Source organism: Microcaecilia unicolor, chromosome 8 (assembly GCF_901765095.1).
Source record: "Microcaecilia unicolor chromosome 8, aMicUni1.1, whole genome shotgun sequence".
NCBI classification, from domain to species: Eukaryota; Metazoa; Chordata; class Amphibia; order Gymnophiona; family Siphonopidae; genus Microcaecilia; species Microcaecilia unicolor.
Window position 1 is genome coordinate 69,355,828 of NC_044038.1, and position 24,161 is coordinate 69,379,988.

Here is a 24,161-nt window from a genome sequence, read left to right on the forward strand (position 1 = left end):
CCACACAAAGCCACTTGTGAATAAGAACTCACCAAACTCATCAGCTGAAAAGTGCCGAGTCCAAAAGGATTTCCCATTGGTCAAGACCATCTCATACTCCAGCTCCAATCCATCCCCCTGAACGACAAAATCCAAAGATCCCATTCAAAAGAGTTATATCCTATATGATGCAACAGCACTGATCCCCAGAACCCACAAATTTCAGGCACCTGTGCTATGTTCCAAGGAGCAGACAGCCCCGATTGAGAGAATGAAGAGCTCAAGAAAGAGAGACTCACCCCACATTTACTTAGGGCAATGTACCACCAGCGCTCTCGGACAGACCGGAAGCTCCTTCCACTGCTGCAGGTCAGGTAACGAATATCTCCCTCTGATAACACCTGTAAAAAATAAGAACAGATAAAAGAGACAGAAGAGTCTGAGAACACATGGAGAGAGGTGTGCAAAAGATAGAGGAAGACAGAGAAAAGAAAAGAGAGGTATGAGTGAGACACAGAAAAAAGTCTGCAAAAGATGGAAGGGGAAGAGAAAGAAAAGAGGGAGAAAGTGAGATATGGAGGAAAGTGTACAAAAGATGGAGGGAGAGAATACAAGAAAAGGGGATGAGTGTGAGACAGATAGAGGCAGAAATGTCAGCACATAGATGTTGATAAATGTGAAATGAGGCCTACTTACCTGACAGCCAGACCATGCATACTGGGTAGTGAGGTTGATTACTTGATTATTCTCAGGTCGAATCACTGATTCTTTCATCAGACAGTCCTGTGATGGAGGGCAGACAGAAGAGTCTCAGAATGCCATAACATGCTCTTCAGTCTATCATTCGTGGATGTAGGACCTTAGGCAGTACTTGGGAGGGTCTTTATTTCTCTTGGCATGTGGAGTTATGGTTTTTTTAGGGATGCATAGCTTTTCCTCATAGGAAAGACTATAATTTATCTTGGGGCATGAATCCAATACAAAGGGGCAGGGAAAACACTAATTATGCACTCAGACTGAAGAAGAGATAGAGCAATACTTGACCTATCTTAGGAAACTCTCCCCTTCCCACAACACACCTTACTGCCCTTCTTGTAGACTGCAGGCCACTGGGAGGGGTCATCAAAATAAAGCAGAATGTTCTGACAGCACTTTGCCTGTGGGAAGAGAAAGAAAAGGGGTGTTACAGAGAACAGCAAAAACTCATTGCACGAGGGACAGCTTAAGAGAGGACATCAGCAAAGAGCTGGGGTGACTGTAAGGAAATCCTTAGATATCTATCTCCTTCATTCAGATCTGGAGCTCCTGTAGGTCAAGAAATCCTATTAGATAACAGATGTAGCTTGCTTTCTGTGGAATTTGGATTCCGAGAGCTACACCTACCTCAGGATATCTGAATCGGAAATCAAGTCGTCCATAATCAGAGAGGAAACAGAACCTTGTCAAGAAAATCCAGTCCTGGAAAAGAGAAAAAAATATTTTCTTATATAAGGGGTCTTTTACTAAAGATTGGTACATATTCAGGCTTATTTTCGAAAGAGAAGGGCGCCCATCTTTCGACACAAATCGCAAGATAGGCGTCCTTCTCACAGGGTCGCCCAAATCGGCTTTCGATTATGCCGATTTGGGCGTCCTCAACTGCCTTCCATCGCAGGGACAACCAAAGTTCCCGGGGGCGGTGGGGGCGGTCCACCCCGGGTTCACACCGCTGGGGGGGTACCGCGCGCCATCAGCTTCGTTCGTTTCCATGCTCCCTCTGCCCCGGAACAGGAAGTAACCTGTTCCGGGGCAGAGGGAGCATGGAAACGAATGAGGCTGACCGGCGTGTGGCACTCCCCCAGCGGCATGCACCCAGGGGGGGGGTTCTTTCACCAGGGTGGGGGTGTCCTTTCGCCAGGGGGTTCGCGCTGCACTGGGGGCGGGGTGCTGCACCCAGGGGGCGGGGCGCATCGGCGATCCGCCCCGGGTGTCAGCCCCACTAGGAATGCCACTGCCGGGGGCATGTTGGAAGTGTAGCGAAGGCGGGACTGGGGCATGCCTAACACATGGGCGTCCTTGACCGATAATGGAATAAAGAAGGGCGTCCCTGACGAACACTTGGATGACTTTACCTGGTCCTTTTTTCTTACGACTAAGCCACAAAAATGTGCCATAAATGACCAGATGACCACCGGAGGGAATCAGGGATGACCTCCCCTTACTCCCCCAGTGGTCACTAACCCCCTCCCACCCTCAAAAAAATTTTTTTTTAATATTTTTGCCAGCCTCTATGCCATCCTCAAATATCATACCCAGATCCATGACAGCAGTATGCAGGTCCCTGGAGCAGTTTTAGTGGGTGCAGTGCACTTCAGGCAAGCGGACCCAGGCCCGACCCCCCCCCCACCTGTTACACTTGTGGTGGTAAATGTGAGCCCTTCAAAACCCACTGTACCCATATGTAGGTGCCCCCTCTTCACCTGTAAGGGCTATGGTAGTGGTGTACAGTTGTGGGTAGTGGGATTTTTTGGGGGGGTTGGGGGGCTCAGCACACAAGGTAAGGGAGCTATGTACCTGGAAGCAATTTCTGAAATCCACTGCAGTGCCCCCTAGGGTGCCCAGTTGGTGTCTTGGCATGTCAGGGGGACCAGTGCACTATGAATGCTGGCTCCTCCCATGACCAAAGGGCTTGGATTTGGTTGTTTCTGAGATGGGCGTCCTCGGTTTCCATTATGGCCGAAAATCGGGGATGACCATCTCTAAGGTCGACCTAAGTTTTGCGATTTGGGCGTCCCCAACCGTATTATTGAAACGAAAGATGGACGCCCATCTTGTTTCAATAATACGGGTTTCCCCGCCCCTTCACCAGGACATCCTGCGAGGACGACCTCAGGAAAACTTGGGTGCCCCTTTCGATTATGCCCCTCATTGTATACCACCTTGGGTGAATTTCTTCAAAAAGGAGGTAAATAAATCCTGATAAAATACATAAATAAATCAATAAATGTTATCTGCCACAGAACTCATTTTATTCCTATGGATCCTGTTGCAGATAACATGCTAATGTTTAGTAAAGACCCCCATAGTGACATCTCCAACAGATTCACAAGAAATTCAAGAGGGAATTTAGACCATTCTCTCACCCTAGATAAGATCTACATAAGTACATAAGTATTACCATACCGGGACAGACCAAAGGTCCATCAAGCCCAGCATCCTGTTTCCAACAGTTGCCAATCCAGGTCACAAGTACCTGGCAAGATCCCAAAACAGTACAATACATTTTATGCTGCTTATCCTAGAAATAAGCAGTGGATTTTCCCCAAGTCCATATTAATAATGGTCTATGGACTTTTCCTTTAGGAAGCCAGCCAAACCTTTTTTAAACCCCACTAAACTAACCACTTTTACTACATTATCTGGCAACAACTTTCAGAGTTTAATTACACGTTGAGTGAAGAAATATTTTCTCCAATTCATTTTAAATTTACTACTATCTAGCTTCATTGCGTGCCCCCTAGTCCTAGTATTTTTGGAAATAGTAAACAAGCGATTCACGTCTACCCGTTCCACTCCACTCAGTATTTTATAGACCTCTATCATATCTCCCCTTGGCCATCTTTTCTCCAAACTGAAGAGCCCTAGCTGCTTTAGCCTCTCCTCATTGGGATTTTTATTTATTTATTTATTTGTTACATTTGTACCCCACATTTTCCCACCTATTTACAGGCTCAATGTGGCTTCGCCAAGTCCGGTAGAGAACAAATACAAGGTTATATTGTGGTTGAATAAGGTCGGTGTGTTTCAGGCACCATGAGGGTCGAAGGGAGGGAAGGTTGTATATTGTCCAGTATGATCATTGGTTTTGCTGTGTTGCTGGGTGTGGGGATTTACGTTGGATTGGTAGGGTAAGCCTTTTTGAACAGGTTGGTTTTTAGTGATTTCCTGAAGTTTAGGTGGTCATGGATTGTTTTCACAGCTTTTGGGAGTGCATTCCATAGTTGTGTGCTTATATAGGAGAAGCTAGATGCATATGGTTGTTTTGTATTTGAGTCCTTTGCAATTTGGGTAATGAAGGTTTAGGTATTTTCATGATGACCTGGTTCTGTTTCTGGTTGGTAAGTCTGTCATGTATCCTGGGACAACGCCGTAGATGATTTTGTGGACCAGGGTGCAGATTTTGAAGATGATCTGTTCTTTGATTGGGAGCCAGTGCAGCTTTTCTCGGAGGGTTTGACGCTTTCGAATATTGTTTAACCAAATATCAGCCTGGCTGCTGTGTTTTGGGCGGTCTGAAGTTTCTTTGTGAGTTGTTCTTTACATCCTGCATAGATTCCATTGCAGTAATCTGCATGGCTTAGAACCATTGATTGTATTAGGTTTCGAAATATTTCCCTCGGGAAGAACAGTTTTACGCGTTTAAGTTTCCACATTGAGTAGAACATTTTCTTTCGGAGTTTACTTGGCTCTCAAGAGTAAGGTTGCAGTTGATTGTGACGCCGAGTATTTTTAGGCTGTCTGAGATAGGGAGGGTGTGTTCTGGGGTGTTTAAGGTTGTGGGTTTGTATTTGTTGTGTTGAGATGAAAGGATGAGGCAGTGTGTTTTTTCAGTGTTCAGTTTCAGTTGGAATGAGTTTGCCCATGAGTCCATGATGTTCAAGCCTACCTTGATTTCATTGGTTATTTCTGTCAAATCGTGTCTGAAGGGAATGTAGATTGTAACATTGTCTGCATAGATGAATGGGTTGAGGCCTTGATTGGATAAGGGCTTTCCCAGTGGGATCATCATTATGTTGAAGAGTATTGGCGATAAAGGTGATCCTTGAGGTACTCCGCAGGCTGCTTTCCACGGTGGTGATGTGTTTGAGTTTGATTTTACTTGGTATGTCGTCCCATCCCCTTTATCATTTGTCACCCTTCTCTGTACCTTTTCTAATTCCACTATATCTTTTTTGAGATGCGGTGACCAGAATTGAACACAATATTCGAGGTGAGGTTGCACCATGGAGCAATACAAAGGCATTATAACATCCTTATTTTTGTTTTCCATTCCTTTCCTAATAATACCTAACATTCTATTTGCTTTCTTAGCGGTTGCCGCACACTGAGCAGAGGGTTTCAACATATCATGAACAATGACGCCTAGATTCCTTTCCTAGTCGGTTACTCCTAATGTGGAACCCTAAACCAGCCCAGAAAGAGGCTTCTGTAACCAGCTTTTGAAAACCACCAATAATAGAGATTCTGCTACCTCCATAAGTAACTTGTTCGTAACTACCCTGATGCTCACAAATTTCTTTCTAATGCCTAACTTCACTCAGCCCTCTGCTGCAATGTGCATGTATGTTGGAAGGTAAGTGTATGGGTATAATCCAGAGAGTAGCAAGAGCAGGGAGTGTGCACGAGCGTATGTGTGTGTGACTATGATAGTGAGAGCAGTAACAGGATGTGTGTATGTGTTTCATGCTCCCACCCTGCAGGCCCCCCCCCCCCCCCCCCCCCCCCACACACACACACACAACCTCTACAGTACATGGAACACATGGTGAAAGAGCAATCAGAACGTATTACGGCTGATATTCAGCACTATTTAACTGTCCATAAGTACATAAGTACTGCCATACTGGGAAAGACCAAAGGTCCATCAAGCCCAGCATCCTGTTTCCAACAGTGGCCAATCCAGGTCACAAATACCTGGCAAGATTCCAAAAAAGTACAAAACATTTTATACTGCTTATCCCAGAAATAGTGGATTTTCCCCAAGTCCATTTAATAATGGTCTATGGACTTTTCCTTTAGAAAGCCGTCCAAACCTTTTTTAAACTCCACTAAGTTAACTGCCTTTACCACATTCTCTGGCAACAAATTTCAAAGTTTAATTACACGTTGAGTGATGAAACATTTTCTCCGATTTGTTTTAAATTTACTACATTGTAGCTTCATCGCATGCCCCCTAGTCCTAGTATTTTTGGAAAGCGTAAACAGACACTTCACATCTACCCGTTGAACTCCACTCATTATTTTATAGACCTCTATCATATCTCCCCTCAGCCGCCTTTTCTCCAAGCTGAAGAGCCCTAGCCACTTTAGCCTTTCCTCATAGGAAAGTCGTCCCATCCCCTTTATCATTTTCGTTGCCCTTCTCTGCACCTTTTCTAATTCCACTATATCTTTTTTGAGATGCGGTGACCAGAATTGAACACAATATTCCAGGTGCAGTCGCACCATGGAGCAATACAAAGGCATTATAACATCCTCATTTTTGTTTTCCATTCCTTTCCTAATTCTATTTGCTTTCTTAGCCGCAGCAGCACACTGAGCAGAAGGTTTCAGCGTATTATCAACGACAACACCTAGATCCCTTTCTTGGTCTGTAACTCCTAACATGGAACCTTGCATGACGTAACTATAATTCAGGTTCCTCTTTCCCACATGCATCACTTTGCACTTGCTCGCATTAAACGTCATCTGCCATTTAGACGCCCAGTCTCCCAGTCTCGTAAGGTCCTCTTGTAATTTTTCACAATCCTCTCGCGATTTAACGACTTTTAATAACTTTGTGTCATCAGCTAATTCAATTACCTCACTAGTTACTCCCATCTCTAGGTCATTTATAAATATGTTAAAAAGCAGCGGTCCCAGCACAGACCCCTGGGGAACCCCACTAACTACCCCTCTCCATTGAGAATACTGACCATTTAACCCTACTCTCTGTTTTCTATCTTTTAACCAGTTTTTAATCCACAATAGAACACTACCTCCTATCCCATGACTCTCCAATTTCCTCTGGAGTCTTTCATTAGGTACTTTGTCAAACGCCATCTGAAAATCCAGATACACAATATCAACCGGCTCACCTTAAACCACATATTTGTTCACCCCTTCAAAGAAATGTAGTAGATTGGTGAGGCAAGATTTCCCTTCACTAAATCCATGTTGACTTTGTCTCATTAATCCATGCTTTTGAATATGCTCTGTAATTTTGGTGGGCAGGTCCTTGCTACAGGAGTACTTCCTACTTCACCAGGGTGATGCTCTCCTTCTAGGAGACCTCCCTCCTCCAAGGTAGCACAGGGGCTACCAGACTGGATGTGGGACTTCTCTACAACATCCCTGTAGGTCTCCTCTATGTACTTCTCTGTCTCCCTCAGCTCCACCAAGTCTGCTACTCTAGTCTCACGAGAACGGACACGTTCTCTGAGAGCTAGGAGCTCTTGGCATCAGGCACACACATATGACATCTCACCAACTGGGAGATAATCATACATGTGACACTCAATGCAAAAGACTGGATAGCACCCCTCTCGCTGCTGGACTGCTGACTCCATCTTAGTGTTTTTGAGTTTTTCGATAATTTAAAACTTGCTACAGTATTAAGGATATTAGCCTAATATAAAAGTGTCTTTTAGTTTATATAGTATATTGTTTAATTTATTTAGTGTTTCCTTCTTAGATGGTAATGAAATGTATTTAAAACTCTGTAAGAGCACTCCTTGCTTGTTACCCTAATTACAATAACTGACTATAAATGAAGAGTTGTCCTAGGGGTGGGTGGGAAGACTAAACTAGATCCTGCAGTGCCTGCTAGATTCTATCTGTTAAAGCTGTGGTACAAAGTTTTTAAAACTAAGTGGAAAAGACTATGGAGATTAGTTGATAAAATTTGCTTTTTATATTTTTACTAGTAAAAAAGCCCCGTTTCTGATGCAAATGAAACGGGGGCTAGCAAGGTTTTCTTCTGTGTGCATGTGGGAGTGTGTGTGTTCCTGCCCTCTCTCCCCTCCCCCCTCTGAGTCCTTCATTGTTACAGAGAGAGCGATTTGATTTCCTGCTTTGCTATTTTCCTTCACTGTTTGTGTTAGAGAGAGAGCGAGGGCGGGGCAGACACTCATGGGGAAACCGGATATCTCTCCCCCTTCACACTTCCGGTTGGAGGCTTCATAGAACGTTGGTGTTGCCTTTTATATAGAGAGATTTTGCCTATCACTAACCTACAATTCCTCCTTTAAACCCCAATCTTTATGTTCCCAAAGCACAAAGCAAAATAGTGTTCACTTACCAGAGAAATGTCCTCTCTCGGAATGGCTCCTGGGCAGTTAAATAGCACTTAACCGGCTATCCATGAATATTAAGAGGGAGATAGCCAGTTATTTCCCACTGAATATTCGCAGTCAGCGCATAGTGGCTAACCAGTTATATCACACAATATAACCAGCTTTCTGTAAATATTCAGCACTTATCCAGCCAAATTGGGTGGCCAAAATAGCAGGCCTATCTTTGGCCACTATAAACGTAACCAGCCAGCACTGAATATTAACATAGTCAGTTAAGTTTATAGCAACCAAAAAAAACCCTGGATATTCAATGCCGGTCACTGGAAACAGCCCAGCATTGAATGTCTGGGCTCAGCGCCAACCGTGGAACTTAGCTGACCAGCTTCCCGTGGGCTGAATATCGGCCCCATTGTGAATAGAATTCATTGCTAAAACTAAGGCCACTTTTTCCTGCCACTAGCACATGTATTTGGAGCCTGCATCCATCCCCCTGCTGAAATGCACACAATCCATAGGCAGGTAAAACACAATTCACTCAATAAAAATCCTGCCACTCTCCATCCACATAGCAAAGGCAGCAGTCATTTCCCCCCCTACCCCCTTCCTTCCACCTTTCCCCACCCTTTCAAGCTGCAAAACAGCGCACCCTAGCCAGACCCTGCTTGTCAGTTCTAGAGAGAGGATCTCATACCTAACTGCCCTGAATCCAGTCCAAAAACACCTAACTCTCCTGAATCCAATCCAAATACAACATCTGCTGGTCTCTTTGGATTGCCTATAGGGCTAATTAAACATAAATGAACCAAATGCATAAAATATTTGCCAGTTTTACTAGCAGAGTTTGCCCCCCCCCCCCCCCCCCCACCTTTTAAAAATACATGCTATTAGAGTCATTTTTTATAAATTACTGGGCAAAACTGCATAACTGTGTGCATGAGTAAATAATACATGTAGATATCTTTCTCCCTGTACAGGTACCAGCAAATTTTCAAAACAAAACTTTGTGCATCCTTTTGCTTTCAAAATTACCCTAGAAATGTATGTAGATATATTTGCATCTCTTCTTTGGCATACATAAATTTACTGGCTTATTTTATGTTCATGTGTATATGCTTTATAAAGTAAACTCACAAATAAAGAGGAGTGAAGTTCTCTCAATATCAATAACAAGTACACTTCACTAAACACGTGTTCAGTTTTATTCTTTTCTTTTAAAACAAGAGTTATCCTTAATTTAATCACTCAAAAAATTGGGGAGGAAAAAGCCTCAGACATTGCAGGTCACTCCAATCTTTCAAATGATCCAGCTGCATCAATCACTGGCATAAAAAACCTTTCACATACTTTATTTAAAACTTTTATACTTTCATATATTTTGTTTAATACAAAATTCAAAAACCAGCTACTTAGCTTGTGTGAACTCTTACTTTATGGAATTTACTTGTAATACATGTTTTTTTTTACAGTTTTATTAAACTATATTCAACTGTTTAACTGGTGAATTCTGACACAAAGAACATAAGAATATATGAATAACCATACTGGGTCAGACCAATCTAGCCCAGTATCCTGTTTCCAACAGTGGCCAAGCCAGGTCACAAATACCTCGCAGAAACCCAAATAGTGGCAACATTCTATGCTACCAATCCCAGGGCAAGCAGTGTTTTCCCCACGTCTATCTCAATAGCAGACTATAGACTTTTCCTCCAGGAACTTGTCCAAAACTTTTTTTAAAACCCAGATGTGCTAACTACTGTTACTACATCCGCCGTCAAAGAGTTCCAGAGCTTAACTATTTGTTGAGTGAATATTTCCTCCTATTTGTTTTAAAAGTATTTCCATGTAACTTCCATGAGTGTTCCCTAGTCTTTGTACTTTTGGAATGAGTAAAAAATCGATTCACTTCTACTCATTCTATACCACTCAGGATTTGGTAGGCCTCAATCATCTCTCTCCTTATCCTTCTCTTTTCCAAGCTGAAGAGCCCTAATCTCTTTAGTGCATCCCCATATGAGAGGAGTTCCATCCCCTTTATCATTTTGGTTGCTCTTCTTTGAACCTTTTCTAATTCCGCTATATCTTTTTAAGATACATCGACCAGAACTGAACGCAATACACCATGGAGCGATACAGAGGCATTATAGTATTTTCATTCTTATTTACCATCCCTTTCCTAATAATTCCTAGCATCCTGTTGCTTTTTTGGCCACCACCACACACTGAGCAGAAGATTTCAGCATATTATCTACAATGACACTTAGATCTTTTCCTTGGGTGCTGACCCCATGATGGACCCTAGCATCAGGTAACTATGATTCAGATTATTCTTTCCAATGTGCATCACCTTGCATTTGTCCACATTAATTTTCATCTGCCATTTGGATGCCCAGTCTTCTAATTTCCTAAAATCAGGCGACCCTCAGGGGGAGGAATGCTGGCTTCGGCCTAACCCCTGGTAAGCCTTTCCTCAGCTGAGAGGTGCCCAGCTCTACCACCGGCTGCCTTTCAGGCAGTGGCGTAGCCAAGGGTGGGCTGGGGTGGGCCCAGGCCCACCAAGTAGCAGCACACCTATAATGTGGCTGGCAGGGACCCCAAGCCCCACCAGCCAAAAACTACCAACAACTGTTTGCTGCCGGTGAAAATCTGCTATTTAAAAGGTATACGGGGGAGAGGGGATGTTTGAAAGGCCATATGGCATGCAGGCGAGAGAGGGAGAAACCAAATCACTTGTAGGAAAAGGCGGAGTTCTGCCCACCCAAATGGATACAGAAAGTGAAAGTGCCTTGGTGCTTTGTAGCTTTTACTACATGAGACGTGGGGACCCCTGATGCAGGTGCTAGTCACCGAAACACGGCCCGTGTCGGGTCTTTTTGTCAAGGCTCATTCATTAAAGAACTGTGTTCCATTTTTAAAGGCCCGTGGTGCTGTTTTTTTTTTTGTTTGGAGATCAAGACAGTGACCATTTTGATGAGTGGGGAAGGTGGAGCACAGTTGGAGATTAAAGGAGGATGTTAAAGCGAGTAACTTGGAAATATAAGAGTTGGAAGGATCATTAGCAGGAATATTAAAGTCACCAAGGATGAGAGAGGGGGAGGAAGGATCATGGAAGAAGGCAAGCCAGGCATCAAAGTCACTGAGAAAGGATGAAAGGGACTTATCAGGGGGACGATAAATGACCGCTATTCGAAGAGGTAGAGGAGAGAAAAGGCGGATAGAGTGGACCAAAGGAGGAAAAACAGTGAGATTGAGGTGGAAGAAGGGGTTGAAATCTGGAGGAGGGAGAGAGAAGTAGTCCAACACCGCCCCCGCGACCAGCAGGGCGAGGAGTATGTGAAAAAAGATAACCGCCATGGCAGAGGGCTGCGACTGAAGCAGAGTCATCAGGGCAGAGCCAGGTTTCTGTTATGGCGAGCAGATGGAGGTGACGCGAGATAAAGAGGTTATGGATAAAGGGGAGTTTGTTACAGATAGAGTGGGCATTCCATAGGGCGCAAGAGAAGGGCAGAGAAGAGGAGGGGAGTAGAGGAATAGAGATGAGGTTAGAGAGGTCACGGTGAGATCTGTAAAGTTTGGATAATAGTTGGTGAGGAGGGCCAGGATTGGGATTGATGTCACCGGCTGAGAGTAAGAGAAGGAGTAAAAGAGAGCAGAGGAGAGTAGGAGAGGTGTGGCCACGAAGGCGTCGAAGGCGAGTGTCAGCCCTTGACCCTCAGAAAGTGAGCCCCTGTGCCGAACGGAGTTAGGCAGCCGGACAATCCTGATCTTACCTGGAGAGTGAGGCAACAACTCCTCAGGAAGTCAGGGGAGTGTAGACACAGGTGAGACTTCCAGGGCAGATGAGAAGCAGGAACAAAGTCCAAGACCAGGCAAGCCTCAGAGCAGGGGACGAACAAGAGCACAGTCCAGGTCCAGGCAAACACAAGGCAGGTGGCAACAGAAGCAAAGTCCAGGTCCAGGCAAGTTTCAGGGCAGGCGGCAAACAAAAGCAAAGTCCAGGTCCAGGTCCAGGCAAGGTTCAAGGTAGGCTGCAAATGAAAGCAAAGTCCAGGTCCAGGCAAGGTTCAAGACAGGCTGCAAACAAAAGCAAAGTCCAGGTCCAGGCAAGTTTCAAGGCAGGCTGCAAACAAAAGCAAAGTCCAGGTCCAGGCAAGTTTCAGGGCAGGCTGCAAACAAAAGCAAAGTCCAGGTCCAGGCAAGTTTCAAGGCAGGCTGCAAACAAAAGCAAAGTCCAGGTCCAGGCAAGTTTCAAGGCAGGAGCAGTCCGAGAAAAACCCAACGCCACAGAATTCACACAGGTAGAAGCCGAAGCAATGAGAGTTCTGCCTTGCTGCTCTTAAATAGCCCTCCCCATCAGGAGGACCGGTAACAGCTGAAAAGGGGGTGGAGCTCCCCACAACCGTGACTCAACAGCCCCGGATTGGCCAGCCAGAAGCAGGAGGCGGAGTCAGCCGCGATCGGCCAATCCGGGCGTTGTGGGGAGTGACATTGTTCCTCTGAGGCTCCGCGCCTGCAAGGGATCCCTTTCTCGGGGAACGCCGGCCCTGTCCACCTGGCCGGCGTCTCCCCGCCGCCACCGAAGCGGACCGGAGGGCCGGAGCAGCCCAGACCGCCGACAGCACTCCAGCGGTGCGACGCAGGAGCCCGGCGCCCGACCGCCTCTCCTGATCAACACTCCCTGCGGCACCCTGACAGCGCGGCCCGACCGATGGAGAAGCGGCACAGGTGAGGGACGCGACAGTACCCCCCCCGAAAGCCCCCCTCCTCCGTCTCGGCCTAGGTCTAGAAGGATAACGAGAGTGAAACTCTCAAACCAAGTCAGGTGCATGGACATTCTTCGCTGGTTCCCAAGAATTATCTTCAGGACCAAAATTCTTCCACGAAATCAAATAAAGAAGTCTTCCCCTTTGGAGCTTGGAATCCAGAATCTCCTGTACCTCAAACTCAGGATCCGGCTCAGAATCAGGAACAGTAATCCGCTTCGGTTCAGGATGCCACTGTGAGGTCCGGAAAGGTTTGAGTAACGAGACGTGGAAAGCATTGTGGATATGCAGGTTACTAGGTAAGTGAAGACGATAAACTACCGTCCCCACTCTGGTTTGAACAGCAAATGGACCAATAAATCGGGGAGCAAACTTCAAGGACGGCAGACGAAGCTTCAGATATTTGGTGCTGAGCCACACCCGTTGCCCAGGCTGGAAAACAGGAGCGGCCCGACGATGGCGATCAGCAAACCGTTTATACCGGACCGCCGCCCGCTGCAAGTGGCGTTGTACTGTTCTCCATGTGTCCTGGATAGTGGAGAGGGTAGGCTGAACTAGTGGAGGAGCGAGATCCAAAGGAAGCGGAGGAGGAAGACAAGGGTGACGTCCAAAAACAGCAAAAAAGGGTGAAGTCTGGGAGGCCGAGTGCACACTATTATTGTAGGCGAACTCAGCCCAAGGCAAAAGATCAGTCCAATTATCCTGACGGGCGTTAGTAAAAGCCCGGAGGAAAGCCTTAAGCGTCTGATTAGTCCGTTCAGCCATACCATTCGTCTGAGGATGATAGGCTGAAGAAAAAAGTGTGGCAACACCAAAAGCTGAGCACAAGGACCTCCAGAATCGAGACGTGAATTGCGAACCTCTATCACTGATGATCCGCTGCGGAAATCCATGTAATCGGAACACATGCTGGACAAAATGGGAGGCCAAAACAGCAGCAGACGGTAGGGTAGCCAATGTTACTCCGATTTTTAAGAAGGGTTCCAGAGGAGATCCGGGAAATTATAGACCGGTGAGTCTGACGTCGGTGCCGGGCAAGATGGTGGAGGCTATTATTAAGAATAAAATTGCAGAGCATATACAAAAACATGGACTGATGAGACAAAGTCAGCACGGATTTAGTGAAGGGAAGTCTTGCCTCACCAATCTAATGCATTTTTTTGAGGGGGTAAGCAAACATGTGGACAATGGGGGGCCGGTTGATATTGTATATCTGGATTTTCAGAAGGCGTTTGACAAAGTGCCGCACGAAAGACTCCTGAAGAAATTGCAGAGTCATGGAATCGGAGGTAGGGTATTATTATGGATTAAGAACTGGTTGAAAGATAGGAAGCAGAGAGTAGGATTGCGTGGCCAGTATTCTCAGTGGAGGAGGGTAGTTAGTGGGGTCCCGCAGGGGTCTGTGCTGGGTCCGTTGCTTTTTAATGTATTTATAAATGACCTAGAGATGGGAATAACTAGTGAGGTAATTAAATTCACCGATGACACAAAATTATTCAGGGTCGTCAAGTCGCAGGAGGAATGTGAACGATTACAGGAGGACCTTGCGAGACTGGGAGAATGGGCGTGCAAGTGGCAGATGAAGTTCAATGTTGACAAGTGCAAAGTGATGCATGTGGGTAAGAGGAACCCGAATTATAGCTACGTCTTGCAAGGTTCCGCGTTAGGAGTTACGGATCAAGAAAGGGATCTGGGTGTCGTCGTCGATGATACGCTGAAACCTTCTGCTCAGTGTGCTGCTGCGGCTAGGAAAGCGAATAGAATGTTGGGTGTTATTAGGAAGGGTATGGAGTCCAGGTGTGCGGATGTTATAATGCCGTTGTATCGCTCCATGGTGCGACCGCACCTGGAGTATTGTGTTCAGTACTGGTCTCCGTATCTCAAAAAAGATATAGTAGAATTGGAAAAGGTACAGCGAAGGGCGACGAAAATGATAGTGGGGATGGGACGACTTTCCTACGAAGAGAGGCTGAGAAGGCTAGGGCTTTTCAGCTTGGAGAAGAGACGGCTGAGGGGAGATATGATAGAAGTGTATAAAATAATGAGTGGAATGGATCGGGTGGATGTGAAGCGACTGTTCACGCTATCCAAAAATACTAGGACTAGAGGGCATGAGTTGAAGCTACAGTGTGGTAAATTTAAAACAAATCGGAGAAAATTTTTCTTCACCCAACGTGTAATTAGACTCTGGAATTCGTTGCCGGAGAACGTGGTACGGGCGGTTAGCTTGACGGAGTTTAAAAAGGGGTTAGATAGATTCCTAAAGGACAAGTCCATAGACCGCTATTAAATGGACTTGGAAAAATTCCGCATTTTTAGGTATAACTTGTCTGGAATGTTTTTACGTTTGGGGAGCGTGCCAGGTGCCCTTGACCTGGATTGGCCACTGTCGGTGACAGGATGCTGGGCTAGATGGACCTTTGGTCTTTCCCAGTATGGCACTACTTATGTACTTATGTACTTATGTTCGCATAGGAACAAAATGTGCCATGCGGGAAAAACGATCCACCACCACCCAGATGATAGTGTTACCCTTGGAGGGAGGAAGATCCGTAATAAAGTCCATAGAAATGTCTTGCCACGGATGCTGAGGTATGGGCAAGGGTTGCAGAGGTCCATAGGACTTGCCCGGAGGAGACTTGGTACGAGCACAGGTGGGACAGGTAGAAACAAACTGTAGAATGTCCTGAGCCATATGAGGCCACCAAAAATAACGGGAGATGAGATGAAAAGTCTTCCGGAACCCAAAATGTCCCGAAAAAGCCAAAGAATGGCCCCACTGTAGTACCTTGCGTCTGGAGTGGGGAGGAACCGGGGTCCGCAGAGAAGCCGCAGCCACCACTGACGCAGGAAGACAAGCCGGATTTAGCATAGGAGAAACCTCATCAGGTTCTGCGGGCTCCTCAAAGGCTTGGGAGAGCGCATCAGCTTGGACGTTCTTCTCAGTAGGTCGGAAGATCAAGTGAAAGTCAAAATGGGCAAAAAAAGAGACCATCTGGCTTGCCGTGGATTGAGACGCTTGGCATCCTGTAAATAAAGAAGGTTCTTATGATCAGTGATCACAGTAAAAGGATGTGCGGCCCCCTCAAGAAGATAACACCATTCCTGAAAGGCAAGCTTCATGGCTAGCAATTCTCTGTCCCCCACCGTATAATTGCGCTCTGCTGGGGAAAACTTCTTAGAAAAGAAAAAACAAGGATGCCGTTTACCAGAATCAGCCACTTGTGATAAGACAGCTCCAGCTCCAAGAGCAGATGCATCCACTTCCACCACAAAAGGTTTCGCAATATCCGGAGTATGGAGTACTGGCGCCGACACAAAAGCAGTCTTTAAAGTAGAGAACGCCTCCAGAGCTGTGGGGGACCAATTCCGCACATCGGCCCCTTTTCTGGTCAAGGCTGTCAAAGGAGCCGTAAGCAAAGAATAATGTGGAATAAACTGTCTGTAATAATTGGCGAAGCCAAGGAATCTCTGCAAGGCCCGGAGTCCTTGAGGCAGGGGCCAATCTTGGATAGCCTGAAGCTTAGCAGGGTCCATCTGAAGGCCATCGGTGGAGATAATATGTCCCAGAAAAGGAATAGTCGACTGGTGAAAAGCACATTTCTCCATCTTGGCAAACAGTCGATGAGCCCGAAGGCGTTGGAGCACCGTGCGCACGTGCCCTGGATGGTCCTGAGGAGAAGCAGAGAAGATAAGGATATCATCCAGATATACAATGACGGATGAATACAGTAAATCCCGGAAAATGAAATTAATAAAGTCCTGAAAAACAGCTGGAGCGTTACACAAGCCGAAAGGCATGACTCGGTATTCAAAGTGGCCTTCGTGAGTATTAAATGCTGTTTTCCACTCATCCCCCTCACGAATGCGGATCAAATTGTAAGCACCTCGGAGATCCAACTTGGTGAAGATAACCGCTCCCTGAAGACGATCAAATAACTCAGGGATCAGAGGAAGAGGATAGCGGTTCTTAATCGTGATAGTATTCAGTCATCGATAGTCAATACAAGGTCTCAACTTTTATACTTTCATATATTTTGTTTAATACAAAATTCAAAAACCAGCTACTTAGCTTGTGTGAACTCTTACTTTATGGAATTTACTTGTAATACATGTTTTTTTTTACAGTTTTATTAAACTATATTCAACTGTTTAACTGGTGAATTCTGACACAAAGAACATAAGAATATATGAATAACCATACTGGGTCAGACCAATCTAGCCCAGTATCCTGTTTCCAACAGTGGCCAAGCCAGGTCACAAATACCTCGCAGAAACCCAAATAGTGGCAACATTCTATGCTACCAATCCCAGGGCAAGCAGTGTTTTCCCCATGTCTATCTCAATAGCAGACTATAGACTTTTCCTCCAGGAACTTGTCCAAAACTTTTTTTAAAACCCAGATGTGCTAACTACTGTTACTACATCCGCCGTCAAAGAGTTCCAGAGCTTAACTATTTGTTGAGTGAATATTTCCTCCTATTTGTTTTAAAAGTATTTCCATGTAACTTCCATGAGTGTTCCCTAGTCTTTGTACTTCTCGAATGAGTAAAAAATCGATTCACTTCTACTCATTCTATACCACTCAGGATTTGGTAGGCCTCAATCATCTCTCTCCTTATCCTTCTCTTTTCCAAGCTGAAGAGCCCTAATCTCTTTAGTGCATCCCCATATGAGAGGAGTTCCATCCCCTTTATCATTTTGGTTGCTCTTCTTTGAACCTTTTCTAATTCCGCTATATCTTTTTTAAGATACATCGACCAGAACTGAACGCAATACACCATGGAGCGATACAGAGGCATTATAGTATTTTCATTCTTATTTACCATCCCTTTCCTAATAATTCCTAGCATCCTGTTTGCTTTTTTGGCCACCACCACACACTGAGCAGAAGATTTCAGCATATTATCTACAATGACACTTAGATCTTTTCCTTGGGTGCTGACCCCATGATGGACCCTAGCATCAGGTAACTATGATTCAGATTATTCTTTCCAATGTGCATCACCTTGCATTTGTCCACATTAATTTTCATCTGCCATTTGGATGCCCAGTCTTCTAATTTCCTAAGATCAGGCGACCCTCAGGGGGAGGAATGCTGGCTTCGGCCTAACCCCTGGTAAGCCTTTCCTCAGCTGAGAGGTGCCCAGCTCTACCACCGGCTGCCTTTCAGGCAGTGGCGTAGCCAAGGGTGGGCTGGGGTGGGCCCAGGCCCACCAAGTAGCAGCACACCTATAATGTGGCTGGCAGGGACCCCAAGCCCCACCAGCCAAAAACTACCAACAACTGTTTGCTGCCGGTGAAAATCTGTTATTTAAAAGGTATACGGGGGAGAGGGGATGTTTGAAAGGCCATATGGCATACAGGCGAGAGAGGGAGAAACCAAATCACTTGTAGGAAAAGGCGGAGTTCTGCCCACCCATCTTGGGTCCAGGCCCATCCAAACTTGGGTGTCTGGCTATGCCCCTGCTTTCAGGTGCTGTGGAGGACTTGCAGCTCATCTGCATATCCTTACAGCCTTCTCCGGGGTGACACCCAGGTCCACTTCGATCCACTCAGGGCCTCTGCTCTAGGGGCATTTTTCTCTTTATATCTAATCTTTTTCCAGTTGCTAAAGTACCTCAATCGTTTATGGCCCCTATTCACATTCTCTTCCTAACTCTGTCCCTTCCTAATCTTTTCCCTCACCCCCTACCTCTCTCCACTACAGGAACTTACTGCCCATCCATTGACTTCATCACCTCACCTTCTCTCCTACCCTCTTCCTCCCTCTTGGCTTTTAATCTCCGTCTCTTTCTTCCCTCCATTTTGCCTTCCCCATTCCACCTAAATACCTCTCGCTGTCGCGTCCCTCACCTGTGCCGCTTCTCCATCGGTCGGGCCGCGCTATCAGGGTGCCGCAGGGAGTGTTGATCAGGAGAGGCGGTCGGGCGCCGGGCTCCTGCGTCGCACTGCTGGAGTGCTGTCGGCGGTCTGGGCTGCTCCGGCCCTCCGGTCCGCTTCGGTGGCGGCGGGGAGACGCCGGCCAGGTGGACAGGGCCGGCGTTCCCTGAGAAAGGGATCCCTTGCAGGCGCGGAGCCTCAGAGGAACAATGTCACTCCCCACAACGCCCGGATTGGCCGATCGCGGCTGACTCCGCCTCCTGCTTCTGGCTGGCCAATCCGGGCTGTTGAGTCACGGTTGTGGGGAGCTCTGCCCCCTTTTCAGCTGTTACCGGTCCTCCTGATGGGGAGGGCTATTTAAGAGGAGCAAGGCAGAACTCTCATTGCTTCGGCTTCTACCTGTGTGAATTCTGTGGCGTTGGGTTTTTCTCGGACTGCTCCTGCCTTGAAACTTGCCTGGACCTGGACTTTGCTTTTGTTTGCAGCCTGCCTTGAAACTTGCCTGGACCTGGACTTTGCTTTTGTTTGCAGCCTGCCTTGAAACTTGCCTGGACCTGGACTTTGCTTTTGTTTGCAGCCTGCCCTGAAACTTGCCTGGACCTGGACTTTGCTTTTGTTTGCAGCCTGCCTTGAAACTTGCCTGGACCTGGACTTTGCTTTTGTTTGCAGCCTGCCCTGAATCTTGCCTGGACCTGGACTTTGCTTTTGTTTGCAGCCTGTCTTGAACCTTGCCTGGACCTGGACTTTGCTTTCGTTTGCAGCCTACCTTGAACCTTGCCTGGACCTGGACTTTGCTTTTGTTTGCCGCCTGCCCTGAAACTTGTCTGGACCTGGACTTTGCTTCTGTTGCCACCTGCCTTGTGTTTGCCTGGACCTGGACTGTGCTCTTGTTCGTCCCCTGCTCTGAGGCTTGCCTGGTCTTGGACTTTGTTCCTGCTTCTCATCTGCCCTGGAAGTCTCACCTGTGTCTACACTCCCCTGACTTCCTGAGGAGTTGTTGCCTCACTCTCCAGGTAAGATCAGGATTGTCCGGCTGCCTAACTCCGTTCGGCACAGGGGCTCACTTTCTGAGGGTCAAGGGCTGAAGCCATGAGCTCGCCGGATAAGCCTGATTTGACCGACCTGGCCCAAGCTCTTCAACAACAGCAGGCCCAGCTTAATAGACTTTCAGGAGTCCTTCAAGATGTATGCTCTCAGATGTCGACCTAGCGGAGTCCGCCTACTGGAGCCAACCGGGCACCTCCTCCCCAGCTTGCTTTCCGCCTGCCTGAGCCTCCCCGGTTTGACGGTACAACTGCCGCCTGCCGCGGGTTTTTGAACCAATGCCAAATGCTCTTTGAGATGCAATCTGCTTCGTTTCCTACAGACAGATCCAAGATTACATATATCATCTCGCTACTGTCCGGGTCAGCCCTGGCATGGGCCTCGCCATTGTGGGAACAACAAGACCCTCTTCTTTCTGATCTGGGAGAGTTCCTGCGAAGGTTTCGCATGGTGTTTGACGTCCCGGGACGCCCCTCTTCCGCAGCTAGTGAATTGCTGCGGATTCAGCAAGGAAGCAGTTCAGTCGGAGCCTATGCTATCCAATTTCGTACTCTAGCGGCAGAGCTGAAGTGGAATCAGGAGGCCCTCACGGCGATCTTTTGGCAAGGCCTGAATGGGCGTATCAAGGACGAGTTGGCCGGCCGGGAGGTTCCTAGTACGTTGGATGCTCTTATTTCCCTATGTGTCCGGATTGATGTTCGATTCCAGGAGCGAGCACGAGAACAGGGAACTTCACGTCCGCCTCGGAGAACTTCTCCTCCTAGGCGGCGGCCCATGTCTCCTCAGGGTGCTGCAGGATCGACCGCAGAGGGGTCTAAAGAACCTATGGTGATTGGCAGACATCGTCTTTCAGCTGTGGAGAGGGCCCATAGACGTAACAATAGACTTTGCCTTTATTGTGGTAAACCTGGTCACTTTGTGAAGGAGTGTCCCAATAAGCCGGGAAATGCCTAGACCCAAGCCCTGAGGAAGGGGTGGCGTTGGGTCACTCGAATACCCTTCCAGATAACTTGATTTCTGTGCCTATAATTCTCCTTTGGCAGGACTTCAGGGTGAACACTTTAGCTCTGTTGGACTCTGGGGCGGGAGGTAATTTTATTGATGCATCTCTTCTTAAGAAGCTGGGAGAACCTTCAGTGCCTTGCAGACCTGCGCTGCAGGTAACGTCCATTCATGGCTCGGCTCTGCCTCATCTTGTTACCCAGCTCACCCCACCTCTGAGGATGCAAGTGGGTCTCTTGCACCATGAAGAGATCCAATTTTTTATTTTGCCCCATGCTATCCATCCTGTTATTCTGGGTTTACCCTGGTTACGTCTTCACGCACCCAGCATCAACTGGCCGGCTGGGGAGATCAGTCAATGGAGCAAACGATGTTTTGAGGTCTGCCTGACTCCTGTGGAACCTCCTCCTAGGAGCATTGCCGCCTTACCTGGAATTCTTCGACCTTGTGAAGCTTGTCTTCCTGAGGAATATAGTGATTTTCAAGATGTTTTTGATGCGCGGGAGGCAGACTCCCTCCCTCCCCATCGCCCCTTTGACTGTTCTATTGAATTATTGCCGGGCAAGATGCCGCCTAGGGGACGATTATATACTCTGTCCAGAGCTGAGTCGGCTGCTATGCGGAAATACATTCATGAGAATCTTACCAAGGGATTTATTCGACCCTCCTCCTCCCCGGCTGGTGCGGGTTTTTTTTTTGTGTCCAAAAAGGACGGGTCGTTGAGACCTTGTATTGACTATCGAGGACTGAATACTATCACGATTAAGAACCGCTATCCTCTTCCTCTGATCCCTGAGTTATTTGATCGTCTTCAGGGAGCGGTTATCTTCACCAAGTTGGATCTCCGAGGTGCTTACAATTTGATCCGCATTCGTGAGGGGGATGAGTGGAAAACAGCATTTAATACTCACGAAGGCCACTTTGAATACCGAGTCATGCCTTTCGGCTTGTGTAACGCTCCAGCTGTTTTTCAGGACTTTATTAATTTCATTTTCGGGGATTTACTGTATTCATCCGTCATTGTATATCTGGATGATATCCTTATCTTCTCTGCTTCTCCTCAGGACCATCCAGGGCACGTGCGCACGGTGCTCCAACGCCTTCGGGCTCATCGACTGTTTGCCAAGATGGAGAAATGTGCTTTTCACCAGTCGACTATTCCTTTTCTGGGACATATTATCTCCACCGATGGCCTTCAGATGGACCCTGCTAAGCTTCAGGCTATCCAAGATTGGCCCCTGCCTCAAGGACTCCGGGCCTTGCAGAGATTCCTTGGCTTCGCCAATTATTACAGACAGTTTATTCCACATTATTCTTTGCTTACGGCTCCTTTGACAGCCTTGACCAGAAAAGGGGCCGATGTGCGGAATTGGTCCCCCACAGCTCTGGAGGCGTTCTCTACTTTAAAGACTGCTTTTGTGTCGGCGCCAGTACTCCGTACTCCGGATATTGCGAAACCTTTGTGGTGGAAGTGGATGCATCTGCTCTTGGAGCTGGAGCTGTCTTATCACAAGTGGCTGATTCTGGTAAACGGCATCCTTGTTTTTTCTTTTCTAAGAAGTTTTCCCCAGCAGAGCGCAATTATACGGTGGGGGACAGAGAATTGCTAGCCATGAAGCTTGCCTTTCAGGAATGGTGTTATCTTCTTGGGGGGGCCGCACATCCTTTTACTGTGATCACTGATCATAAGAACCTTCTTTATTTACAGGATGCCAAGCGTCTCAATCCACGGCAAGCCAGATGGTCTCTTTTTTTGCCCATTTTGACTTTCACTTGATCTTCCGACCTACTGAGAAGAACGTCCAAGCTGATGCGCTCTCCCGAGCCTTTGAGGAGCCCGCAGAACCTGATGAGGTTTCTCCTATGCTAAATCCGGCTTGTCTTCCTGCGTCAGTGGTGGCTGCGGCTTCTCTGCGGACCCCGGTTCCTCCCCACTCCAGACGCAAGGTACTACAGTGGGGCCATTCTTCGGCTTTTTCGGGACATTTTGGGTTCCGGAAGACTTTTCATCTCATCTCCCGTTATTTTTGGTGGCCTCATATGGCTCAGGACATTCTACAGTTTGTTTCTACCTGTCCCACCTGTGCTCGTACCAAGTCACCTCCGGGCAAGTCCTATGGACCTCTGCAACCCTTGCCCATACCTCAGCATCCGTGGCAAGACATTTCTATGGACTTTATTACGGATCTTCCTCCCTCCAAGGGTAACACTATCATCTGGGTGGTGGTGGATCGTTTTTCCCGCATGGCACATTTTGTTCCTATGCGAACCCTACCGTCTGCTGCTGTTTTGGCCTCCCATTTTGTCCAGCATGTGTTCCGATTACATGGATTTCCGCAGCGGATCATCAGTGATAGAGGTTCGCAATTCACGTCTCGATTCTGGAGGTCCTTGTGCTCAGCTTTTGGTGTTGCCACACTTTTTTCTTCAGCCTATCATCCTCAGACGAATGGTATGGCTGAACGGACTAATCAGACGCTTAAGGCTTTCCTCCGGGCTTTTACTAACGCCCGTCAGGATAATTGGACTGATCTTTTGCCTTGGGCTGAGTTCGCCTACAATAATAGTGTGCACTCGGCCTCCCAGACTTCACCCTTTTTTGCTGTTTTTGGACGTCACCCTTGTCTTCCTCCTCCGCTTCCTTTGGATCTCGCTCCTCCACTAGTTCAGCCTACCCTCTCCACTATCCAGGACACATGAGAACAGTACAACGCCACTTGCAGCGGGCGGCGGTCCGGTATAAACGGTTTGCTGATCGCCATCGTCGGGCCGCTCCTGTTTTCCAGCCTGGGCAACGGGTGTGGCTCAGCACCAAATATCTGAAGCTTCGTCTGCCGTCCTTGAAGTTTGCTCCCCGATTTATTGGTCCATTTGCTGTTCAAACCAGAGTGGGGACGGTAGTTTATCGTCTTCACTTACCTAGTAACCTGCATATCCACAATGCTTTCCACGTCTCGTTACTCAAACCTTTCCGGACCTCACAGTGGCATCCTGAACCGAAGCGGATTACTGTTCCTGATTCTGAGCCGGATCCTGAGTTTGAGGTACAGGAGATTCTGGATTCCAAGCTCCAAAGGGGAAGACTTCTTTATTTGATTTCGTGGAAGAATTTTGGTCCTGAAGATAATTCTTGGGAACCAGCGAAGAATGTCCATGCACCTGACTTGGTTTGAGAGTTTCACTCTCGTTATCCTTCTAGACCTAGGCCGAGACGGAGGAGGGGGGCTTTCGGGGGGGGTACTGTCGCGTCCCTCACCTGTGCCGCTTCTCCATCGGTCGGGCCGCGCTGTCAGGGTGCCGCAGGGAGTGTTGATCAGGAGAGGCGGTCGGGCGCCGGGCTCCTGCGTCGCACCGCTGGAGTGCTGTCGGCGGTCTGGCTGCTCCGGCCCTCCGGTCCGCTTCGGTGTCGGCGGGGAGACGCCGGCCAGGTGGACAGGGCCGGCGTTCCCCGAGAAAGGGA

The 24,161-nt window shown here is 47.4% G+C and overlaps 1 protein-coding gene across 1 annotated transcript in view; it reads right to left on the reverse strand.

Moving 5' to 3' along the window:
* TMEM145 (transmembrane protein 145) overlaps positions 1–24,161 on the reverse strand; it is a 103,211-nt gene that overhangs the window by 39,616 nt on the left and 39,434 nt on the right. Inside the window, 5 exon segments of the mRNA XM_030212389.1 lie at positions 33–117; positions 279–380; positions 676–762; positions 1,059–1,136; positions 1,363–1,437. Of these exon segments, the coding sequence (XP_030068249.1) occupies positions 33–117; positions 279–380; positions 676–762; positions 1,059–1,136; positions 1,363–1,437 (427 nt within the window).